This window comes from Lissotriton helveticus, chromosome 6 (genome assembly GCF_964261635.1).
Source record: "Lissotriton helveticus chromosome 6, aLisHel1.1, whole genome shotgun sequence".
NCBI classification, from domain to species: Eukaryota; Metazoa; Chordata; class Amphibia; order Caudata; family Salamandridae; genus Lissotriton; species Lissotriton helveticus.
This window is the reverse complement of record NC_136067.1, coordinates 517128066-517140188: the sequence shown is the minus strand read 5'-3', so window position 1 is coordinate 517140188 and position 12123 is coordinate 517128066. Positions and strand designations below refer to the sequence as shown.

General features: G+C 42.3%; 1 protein-coding gene across 2 annotated transcripts in view; it reads left to right on the top strand.

Moving 5' to 3' along the window:
* The window catches only part of DST (dystonin), a 1569532-nt gene that overhangs the window by 1500264 nt on the left and 57145 nt on the right, over positions 1–12123 (top strand). For both annotated transcript variants that reach the window (XM_078647976.1, XM_078647975.1), the window contains 3 exons: positions 1505–1667; positions 2042–2196; positions 2292–2366. In XM_078647976.1, coding sequence (XP_078504102.1) covers positions 1505–1667; positions 2042–2196; positions 2292–2366 — 393 coding nt within the window. The remainder of the gene's footprint in view (positions 1–1504; positions 1668–2041; positions 2197–2291; positions 2367–12123) is intronic.

Below are 12123 nucleotides of genomic sequence, written 5' to 3'. Positions count from 1 at the left end.
ACAAAGGCTTCAGAGAGCCTGAGAGGATTCCAATCCCCTCACTCTCCCATAAGGCTTTGTTTTTTGTTGTTAGAATACTCTGCCCTCTAGTGGCAGAATGTTCTAATAGCCTTATAGCCCTTCGTAGCTGGACTATAGCCGCTATTAAAGTCCCTCTCCCTCGTTAAAGGCCCTCACCTTCGGCTCAGGCCTTTAACTCTGGAGAGGGCCTTTAATAGCTGGTATAGCCCTCTTTGGCGGGCTTTAAGGCTATTACAAAAGATTTAAAGAGCTCCCCACACAACAGATGTCTTAATATGAAACTCACTTTGCGATTCAAAAAGTTCAAAATGTTTGAATAATTATTATTTGCAGTATTTATCACAAAAACACATGAATGATAATTTTGTAAGATTATACTTAAAAGAAAGAAAATATGTTTTTGAGACAACATAAGGAACACCATTAACGGTCTCTAAGGCCACTCATAAAAGTTCATAGAGAAACCAGTTTATTATCACAATATATTAATATAACAATATCTGTCTTGAGCCATTGTATTTTGGAGCAAAATCCCATAAGCTCTTAATTAGAAGCAGGAATCAAGGAATTATCAGTTAAAGTAGATATCATAATTTTCATGAGATCTTTAAGAAACTGAGAAAAAAAAAAAGTATTAACAACTCTAGGGGGACTCCTAAAAGTACATTATCATAAACGTATGCACTGTCTTAATCATTTCATTTTGATATTAATGAAACAATGTTTTCCTCAATGTTTTGTGTAACTTCAACGTCTCACAAAGTCTGAGACATAACAAGGGATTATCAGATAAAGAAGATATTTAAATATTCATGAGACTTTCACAGAGATGTGCAACGTATGATCCTGATTAAGTGCATGAGTGATGGATTTTAATGAGAAAATCCTAAAGGTCTCAGTTTCTTGCTATCACATTTGCTTATTACTACCAAGTCTATTCAGTTTGATGCCACCTCTCAATGGTTTCATTGTCCTGTTGTAAAATGTTCATATGTTTTCAAAATGAAAAGCCCTATTAAAGTGAATGGATCACAGTTTTCATCTCAAAACACGTGTTGGGATTGGTCTTGTGTTTTAAAATGTATTTCCATGAGATTTTCAGATAAAAATGAAAATAAACAATACCTTGGGGATCTATTTACATTTTGGGAACAACCTGTTAGGAAACCTCTAGTTTGTCTTTTTATGTGAACATAGGTAGAGACTGATAGGGGCACTACAATTATGAGTCTTTATAACTGATCTGATTCAGGCGTTCCTTCCAAAAATGTGTGCTAAGAAATGTTTTGTGTATAGTTTGAACTATACATATTGCCTAATTAATCTCTTAAATACCAAAACTATTTTAAACATTTATGTATATAATTGATACGTTGGTGGATTACAAGCTTGCATCAATGGTAAAAAATGTGTGCCAATCGTTTACAACTTCTAACTAATGTTTAGGTCCCAGCAAATTAACAACAAATCATTTCTTTTCCAGTTGAGGGAATTTGCCAACTTTGATTTTGATGTTTGGAGGAAAAAGTATATGCGGTGGATGAACCACAAGAAATCTCGCGTAATGGACTTTTTCCGACGAATAGATAAAGATCAGGATGGAAAGATAACACGCCAGGAATTTATTGAAGGAATTCTGTCGTCAAGTAAGTATTTTCTCAACAAACTTGTCATGTTTGTGATGCACCAATTTACAATACCTCAAATTAATGGTAAAACATATATATTTAAGGTTTTTCTGAATAATCGCCAGGGTTAACTCGCAGGTAGCCTAAAATGAGTATTCTAGGTTGACCTGCCTAATGTATGTTTTCAATGAATAACTGCACCTTAGAATGATTTACAATTTAAGTTAAATATCTTATGTGGAATCTAGTATAGAAAATGGAGGTCGGATGCATATTGCAATTTCTTAATAGTACTAAACCTTTGTGTGACTATGCTCATGTTGTCTCGTCTATTTCATCTGTTCAATGAAGAGCAAAGGCAAAAAGCTTGTGTGTTTTCTTTTTAACTGTAGAGTTCCCAACCAGTCGATTAGAGATGAGTGCTGTGGCTGACATCTTTGATAGAGATGGTGATGGATATATTGATTATTATGAATTTGTCGCAGCACTTCATCCTAATAAGGATGCTTACAAACCACTAACAGATGCTGATAAAATTGAAGATGAGGTATGACTTCTTTATGTCTGACCAACTCTTTTTTCTTTGGTGTATTTGACTGTTTTGTACAATTTAAATTTGCTTCTCTATCATGCTTTTTCCAGGTGACGCGGCAGGTTGCTAAATGTAAGTGTGCAAAGCGCTTCCAAGTTGAGCAAATTGGGGACAACAAATATAGGGTAAGTCATCTTCCTTAATGACCTACATTTGGTGTAGGCTAACTATAATGTGGAACAGCATTTGTCTAGTAATATTACCTTGTTATTTTCTGATAAACATAAATGTGATTTACCCAAGAGCTGTAAGAACTTGCTCTCAAATAAGCAAAGTGTGGCTAATTCCTATTTTCTACGTATTCATCCAATATTGCATTGGTGCCGTCTGTGAACATGAAAACAACTACACAACACATCTTTCTCTGAGAAATGGAGGCACATATTTGGTAGACAGAAGCATGAGTCATCCAACCACATACAAAGAGGAATATGTTCTTATGGAGGTCTGAGGAGCAAGTGCCTCAACAGTTGCTCAATGTTAGACCTCATCTATGGTTCTTTAAGACAAAGCAGTCCATACAAATGTAATTTGCTTTAAAATCCTCCTTAATAGTATGTTATTGTATGATGCTAACTGAAGTCAGTAGACCTTCTCAAGTCCTTTAGTGCTTCTCAACAATTGTTTGAAAGGAGGACGTCCCTTAAACTTAAAAAGAAACAAAGGGGCTGTATCTATTTTTTAAATTGCTTACATATATTGAATGCTCTTAAATATAAAGAAAATATATTTGTACTTGTTTAAGGCCTTAAAGTGAATGCATCATCATCACCTAGAAGGCAGTCATAAAATGTGACAGAAGAAATTTAGCTGTGGCAATTGGCTGTCTAAAGAAATGGCACAAACAAATGCCATGGCATTCTAGCATGGAAGGTATTGGAACCGGAGGGAAATACAGTGTTCTAGTTTTGTATCAATACCGTTGATGGCTGTAAAGAGTTTTCAGGACAGTGGTGAGGTCTTCCTTTCTTGAATTTCCAGAACCACAGAATGTGTGCCAGGATATCTCTTTTGAGTACTACGGGCAATTCAGCCTAATAAAAATGAAGAAAGTGTCTTCTTCCTTATGTGACCAAGACGACTCATTCAGGGTATAAAAAAATGTGCCCTTGGTACTTCATAGATAAGAAACATCATTGAAAGTTGCAAACATATAAACTATATAAAGAATCTCTGAAAAGTTCATCTGGATTGTCTTTCAAGGGAGAGAAATAGGAGAAAACATACAGTTGTGAGACTGGAGGGCCCACATTTTAAGTTTGGGAAAATTATACCAAAATAGTTGATACACTGGTGTATTTCATCTTTTTCAAAGCTTTTTTACACATATTTCCTATTCTCTCATCCTGCTCGAGGATTAGCAAGCATTTGGGAATATAAAAGGGCTAAACACAGAAAAGCAGTGACAAATAGACTTACTATTAATGTAGTAATATTACTATTACTACATTAGGTGCCATCATATCAGTGGAGGAGTTGTTTAAATGGGTTCTTGGATTTAGAGGGATTTACATGGTATGAAATACCGTTTCTACATTATCTTCGATGAGTACACCTGAATTGGCCGTTGGCTCAAGCTTGTCTTGACAATATCATAGTACTGCAGTGTGCTTAGAAAATTCGCTCACTCTTGTTTGCTTCATGGTTTCAGCTGTGATTTCAATAAACCCATAAAGGCTGGAATTTGTCCTTGCTACTATGCTTATGTTTGATGTTATTAAGTTACCTTCTTAGCTACATGTGAAGTGTTCTACTGAAGCTGAGCACAATAATTTACATTCTGTTTACAATTTTTACTTGTAGGATATTTTTATAATGATGACCTAGCCATGAAGGGAGATATTTCCCAAACTGGAAAATATCTCGTATTCTGAGATTTTCAACAGGGTAATGAGACATAACATGCAAAATACATTTTTAACACACCAATTTGCATTTTTTTTGGACTTTTCCCCATGATAAATTTCAGCAGATTTGACCTAGCGGTCTCCAGTAGGTAGTTGTAGTTAGAATCTAGTTTCCATAGGAAAAGCATTTTTTGTTTTGCCAATACCGCTTCACGAAATGTTCCAACTTGTTACGACGCTCTCTTTAGCTGCTATCGTGACGGTTTCGGGGTGATCTGTCAAGCGGGGGCTGAGAACCAGGGGGTGCTTAAAAGTGTATTTTACCCCATGTTAATTCCTCATTTAGACATGACTACAGCCCGAACTGCTGAACGGAATTACACCAAATTTGGGAAGAAGATAGACGTGGGTTTAAGGAAGTGCCTTTTGTGATGAAATCAGTTCACTAATTGCTGAGAATTTTAAAGAAATTCCCAGTTGTTCAAATAGGGATGCAGTGGATCTGTAACCCCTCCTGATCTTGTGTTGAGCTCTCATTGACTGCCAACACTTCCAAACAGCAAGTGTTGGCAGCCATCTTGTAACACAGTTGAACTGAGTCAGAAGAAAAAACATGGAACAAATAAGAAAAAGGGGCAGGGAAGAAACACCCTGACCCCATGGCTTCTTGTGAGGCCTCCCACAGCTCCGGGGACCACCACCTACCTGGGGCACATACTTTATTATTTTTTAAAAAGCGGGGCCCTGCAGCCCCATGGACCGTCACCTCCCCGGGGCAATTATTAAGGGGGTCAGTTGCAGACCCCTGCTCTGTGGCTCACCACCTCCCCGGGAAAATGTGACCCTGGGTACCGCAACCACCGTGGGCCAGCTCCAGCAATGTCCCAGGGTGCCCACCCTCAGGACAGTTTGCTTTGGCTTGGCGGGAGCACCACTCTCGCCAAGCCATAGCAAACACCGCTTGGCTTCGTGGAAGCGAGAGTATCGAAAATGCACAAAGAGGAGCAGAATTGCTTTACGATCTTAGCAGCTTCAAAAACTGGGTGCCCTGGGTGGGACCAGGGCACCCAGTAGTATGGCCAGGCCCCGTCGGATGGGGCCACAGCGGCAAAATCAGCCCAGGGAAGGGGGGGCACGTGGCCCCCATTTCTTTATTCAATTTAAAAAAGGACAAGCTGCAGGGCCCACCTCCCAATTTCACAAAAGACTGGCCCGGGGGATGGGTTCCCCAGAGCCACAATTGGCCCAGGAAAGGGGGGCAACGTAGGCCCCCTTCCTCCCCAAAAAACGTAATAGAAAAAAACCCTCTAGCAAGTTGCCGGAGTCCATGCCCCCTTCACCACCACTCTGCAAACACGCCTCCTGGCACAGTGGTGGTTGGGGAATAAAGTCACTTTGAATGCTGAGAGTCTTTAGGGCCACCAAGCTCTCCTGTTACCTCCAGTTAGTCCCATAAAGCGGGATTACTATGAAGTCTTCGGAGGCCACACCTCCTTTCTCCACCACTCTGAAAACACACCTCATGGCACGCTTCTGGCTGGGGAATGAATTCCACTTTACTCCTGAGGGCCTCAGGCGTAAAGTGGACTACTCCCCCCAACCGTTAGTGTGCCAGGGGCGTGTTTGCAGAGTGGTTGTGAAGGGGTCGTGGACTCCGGCAACTTGCCAGAGTTTAAAAAAAAAGTTTTTGGGGCTGGGAGTGTTAGTTGGACATCCTTGGGGGCCAATTACCCCTCCTGTTACCTCCATTTCGTCCCATACAGCGGGATTACTAAGAGGTCTTCGGAGCCCACGACCCCCTTTCTCCACTACTCTGCAAACGTGGCTTGTGGTGCATTACTGGTTAGGGGATGAAGTCCACTTTACTCCTGAGGGACCTTGGGGGCCAAGAAGCCCGCCTGTTAACTCCAGTAAGTCCCACACTGTGGATTTGCTGAGAGGTGATTGGTAGCCACTTCCGCTTTCTCGGCCACTCTGCAAAGAACCTCCTGTTACCTCCTGTAAGTCCTACACAGTGGGAATCCTGAGAGCTGCTCGGAAGCCCGGCCCCCTTTCTCAACCCCTCTGCAAACACGACTACCAGTTAAAAACCCAAAGAAATTCACTGAAAAAAACAAAGGTTACAGGGATGTTATAGTTAGGAATTTGCTTTTAGATTTTTTAAAAAACCTTATAAATTCACTGCAAAAACCAAAGTTTACAGGGATGTTATAGTTAGCAAATAGAATAAAACAAACCTTAGAAATTCACTGAAAAAACCAAAGGTTACAGGGACGTTATAGCTAGGGTCAAGTTTTACTCGTACAAAGCCTGTGATATTTGGCAGTTATAGTTACATGAGCTAACTATAACTTCTGCCCCCTCAATTCACTGCTTATGACCTCACATATTACATCACTCATGACATGGTCAGTGGCATCACTCATGACATCTCAAATGACATCACTGATGACACCATCCAGTGAGTGTAAGTATTTTGTAAGAGGATATGATTGTTAAATATGTAACATCCCTGTAACCTATGTTTTTTCAGTGAATATATATATATACACACACACACACACACATATATATACATATGTGTGTCTGTGTGTATATATATATATATCTCTCTCTATATATATATATATATCTATATATATAGATATATATATATATATATAGATATATATATATATATATATATACACTCTAAAGGCCGCCGGCTGTACATTATAAAGATATTGCAGGTCGCCATGTAGAGGAACGAAGCTGAAGGCCAAGGTTTTCTATAATGTTCTGATACAAAGAGGTGACTGACAATATCCTTTTAATGTACAACAGAGGGTATTTTGTTCTTTATTATACACGATCACACCATCACCCTACTGACAAATCACTTATTTTTGGTGCCCTGTTCTTTCAAGTCCATTGCAGGCATGAAAAAGAAAAGCAGAATCTGTACTGTGAAATGTTCCCACCTTAGTTTTGCAAAAAGATATTAGAATCAGTTTAATGTTAAATAAAAAATACTGTGGCTCACATTGAGTAGAAACTTTCAGCAATTCTATCTTTTTGGCAATGAGCCATAAAATTGAAAAAAATAAACACATGGCCATAAATATCTCCTTTGCAATGAACTAGAAAAACATATCAGAAGAAATAAAACCCAGGTCACGTTTTCATTGTTGAATCTGCAGATGTAATTATGCTCCATTAGCTGCTTTTCACCTTGGCAGAAGGCATTGGGAAGTCAGAACTCAACTGTAATAAATTATTAGAGTTGATCAGTTGCGTTATTCCTTTATTACAGGTGTTTAGAGAGATCATAACTCATCTGTAATAAGGAGATTAGATACAGAGTTTAAAAAACAGATCGCAGGATCCCATGTATTATATTTAGAAAAACAGCAAGTGTAAGGCCTTTTGTCAGTTCATGTGTGAGGTACAGCAAGTTGAGTCCCGAGACACTTCAAATTCAGCATGCAAATAATCCTGAATAACCATCTGTAGTGGTTTAGATTCGATGCGCACATTCATTTATACATAGGTGGGTAGGTCCCACCTGACTCTTATATTTATTAAAAATAAAGTATACATTGACATATCCAATTTGTCACCAGAGATACAGAATTAATACCTAACTACATTTATGTTTCCTCCTTCTGCATGTTCTTCTCCTGGTACACTTGTGTACATTGTTATTGCTCAGTACTGTAGTATTTTCAGCATTAGTCACCAATACAAAGCTAGCAGGCCTTTATCTGGAAGTAAGATACGTTGACATTTTACTGGAAGGTGGAATACTTTTCTCTAGTTCCAGACGTAATGAGAGGGTCCTTAAAAGTCAGAATGGAATGTAACTCTCCCTTTAAACAATGTTTCAGGCACGTATGTGTTGATGTACGTAGAAGGAATGTATCAGTGGCATACATGTTCTCCAGAAACGAAATCCCAACCAAAGTTGTGAATAAGACCTAAGCATATGTTGTGGGTTCTGAAAGAAAGCAGGGAACTCAAACCTAGCTTCAAATTTAAGAGATGAGAATGGTATGAGATATGCTGATATCAAAATGTAAAGCACAAATCTCATAGTACAGCCAACATGCAAGAAAGACTGAATAGAACAACATGCGATTCATTTGACATATCTTAGCAAGGTGTACCCTATCGGTTTTGGTGGAAAGAGTGACAAGTTCAACCAGATACCAGATACGTGAGAGCAGCCTGAGTAGAGTTGTCTGTCTCAATTTGCCCTTCTTACATCAAAACCCCAGTGTGGTAAAGGAAGTTACCCTATAATGTTTGGACTAGTCATTGCCTTTACTGCAGTTTCTATTTTATTTTATTTTATTTTATTTTATTATTACTGGCTGCCTACATTGTATGCATTGCTATCACATTACTATCGTATATTCTAGTGTTATATCTGTTATTGCTGCAATTTGTATGCACATTTATGGGATGCAGTAACTCGTTAGTAGTTTAGCCCTATTTTAGCCTGTATTCTATATGCGGCAAGCTGCACATATCTCACCGCTATCCCCATCATTCACTGTCCGCTACCGCATTTATTTATTTGTTGGTTTTCTCGATGTAAGCTACATCACGATATTGCACTGATTATTACTACCTCATTCAATTCGCTCTGTCATGTAAGCTGCACCCAGCCACTTTCTACGCCTAGACTACACTGCTGTTACCTCGTACATTCTAATATGTAACTTGGCTTCCACCTAATCGGTCCTACCTCTCATAGTTGGTTACACGGTGTAAGCCGACTGCTACCTCGTATATAGGATACATTTGGTAAGATGCACCTATGCACTGTCTGTTCGGGGATCACACCGACTTCTACTCCTTATATCTTTGATCACTCACTAGTGTCGTCCTTGGCCCTGTAACTAGCGGCTGACAGTTTGTACTATCGTCCTACTTCCTACACCTAACACCACAGCCTCTCCAAAATGGAGCTCAACGGCAAGCACACTTTTAGAATTAACTACCCCTCCACTCCTCTCTCCAAAAATGCCACTAAACGTTTTAAACACAACTTCTTGAGGTCGCACCCTGAAACACCCTTTGCCGACACTTACTTCTCATCGGGCAATGGAGCTCTGAATACTGATATCATCTTCCACACCTCACGCAGAGCCCAATGGAGAAAAACTTTCCTATCCCTACTCACAGTCTCCACCACCAGGAAAACAACTCATGGCTTAATTCTCACCATCACACCTTCCCACCTCTTCCCTGGCAGGTCTACCATTACTATCTACAATAACGGGATTGTCCTAATCCAATCCACGGACAAGAACCTGGAATTACTAGACAACCTGTTCCCCAAGTTCAAAGAGCACCTCTCCAAGCTGCGGACCCCCACCCAGAACTCCGCCAGCACTATCACCCCTGACGTCGCAGCCACCACCTACTACACTTCTACCCCCAGCACCCCAGTAAATGGCCCACCTGCTGTTAAGGCTCCCCACTCCCCAAGGACAGTCACAAATATCTCCACCGCATATACTAGCAGCCCCTCTAACATGACCCTTCTTATCCCCACCCATACCCCCTCCATCCCTCTCCCCCCGGACAGAACATCCCCCACCCACAACACACCACCATCTGAACAAGCCACCGCCCAAAGTTTATCCACCCCCCACTCCCATCCCCCCCACGACAGACACCTCTCCCTCCCCATCTCCCTCTCCACCCCCACCCACGAGTCTCTCACACCTGACACAACAACTCCCACCCACAACACGCCTACATCTGCACACACCATCACTCGGAGTTTATCCACCCATCCCCCCCATCCCCCCCACGGCAGACACCTCTCCCTTCCCTGCTCCCTCCCCACTCCCACTCACAACTCTATCTCCCTCCCAACAAAAGATACAGAACATACCTCCTCCCTTACCTTAGCATCCCCCTCTCTCCCACCTCCTATTCTCAGCCCTCACTACCCTCCTGTCTCCCCCACTGTCTTCAGCCTTCACTCACTCTTCTACTCACCAGCACCGTCTCCCACTGAAGTCACTACCTATGCCTCCCAACCACAGCCTGCCACACCTCCAACACCCTCACCCCTCGCCCACAAACACGTCCACACCTTGAATACCATCCCACTCATTAGCACCGCGGAACCCCTCAACAACGCTAGTATACCCCCCCCCCCGATACCCTGCCTGCTCTCCAGCTCACTACTCCACCACTCACCAACGGCTCTCTCCACCAACACCTTCCCCAATGACCCTCCTGACCTGACTTTATCCACCCTCCAACAAGTCAAAGAGGAAATCTTACAAATCAAAAAAGACGTCCACGCAATCAATGACCTTCTCTCCTCACAGCCTAGTCTACCTCCCACCACCCAACTACCCTACAAACGACGCACCCTCCCTACATACCCTCGCCCCCGGCGACACCAGCAATGGCCTACTATCCCCGTTCGCAATAATTCCCACCGCCCCCGTCGTGTTCTCAACCCCTTGTCGGACCGCGACCTATGCTCTCTCCTACGCTCTTATGGCCCAGGTCCGGTAAAAGACTTTTCCAACTCACACATCCCCATACCCACAATTCTTACTAACCCGCTGAGGCTCCCAACACTCAACAACAGAGGCTCCGTCCCTAACAACCTCAGAAAAGTTCCCCTCACACTAGAAAGCTCGACCACCCTTCTCTCTCCCAAACTCAAATGCATCCTACTAAACTGCAGATCGGCCCAGATACATTCCTCCGACATCGCGGATCTCGTCTCAGATAGGGAGCTGGACCTAGCCATTCTAACGGAAACGTGGCTCACTGAAGCCTCTACCCCGATTATGGACATACTAGTCCCCCCCAATTATCACATCATTAGGCTGGACAGGTCTCCTGGCAAGACGGGCGGGGGAATTGCATGCATTTTTAGGAGCAACCTCTCCGTTACTCAAGTCACCTCCCCCTCCCTTTCCTCCTGTGAACTCCTCTGCCTCGACATCACCAGTGAGGGCAAACAAGTCTGTGCTTTACATCTCATCTATCACCCGCCTGGTGACAATCTCATATTCACCCAACAATTCATGGACCTGATCACTTCCAATGCCGGTCGGCAGACCACTCAAGTATACCTGGGTGACTTCAATCTCCACTGGAACGATCAGAAAGACACCGTGGTGAATAGTCTCAAAACTTTCCTCAATGCGCTTGACCTCACCCAACTATGCGATAAACCAACACACGACAAAGGCGCGATACTCGACCTCATCATTGCCAAAGAGAACGCTATTCAACTGGAGGCGATTCTACCCTGCGATTGGTCAGATCACCACATTATCACCTTCTTTATCAACGAAAAAGTTAAACCTAACCCTACGCAACCAATCAAATCCAAAACATGGAAAAGGGATTTGAAGAATCTTAACCCCTCCACACTACCTCCCCACATCGGCAACCTCCTCCTTCCCCCTTCAGGTGCCTCAGATGTTCAATCACTGACTGACCACTACCTTGACTCTATGAATACAATAGTCAATGAAGTCGCCCCTCTGCAACTGAAGAGAGTCTCCACCAAAATTTCTAACCCCTGGTATGATGACAGGCTCAATGACGAAAGGCGTAATATGCGAATGGCAGAGCGCACCTGGAGATCGGACCCTTCAGCACTGCATCTCAAAAAGCTTAAGAACAAGAGAAATGCCTACTTTAGGAAAATAAAGCGCACAAAGTCGGACTTCTTCAGCCGCCAGTTGGACCAAGCGAAGAACAGGCCAAGAAAGCTGTTCGAGCTAATCAAGACCCAAACAAAGGCACAACCCACACAATCAAACAGCACAACAAATGACACCCCACACTGTGAAGCCTTCTCTGCTTTCTTTAAACTAAAGACTGACAACATAAGAAATGACCTCATCATGGATGTAAGCCGATACCCCAACCACACCAGAATGGCAGACACTCAACCTAAAAACAAGGCATCCTGGCAGTACTTTGATACCTATTCGGAAGAAGCAATACACAAACTGCTCTGCACCTTGAAGCCCTCTAATCACCTCACAGACCCTCTACCTGC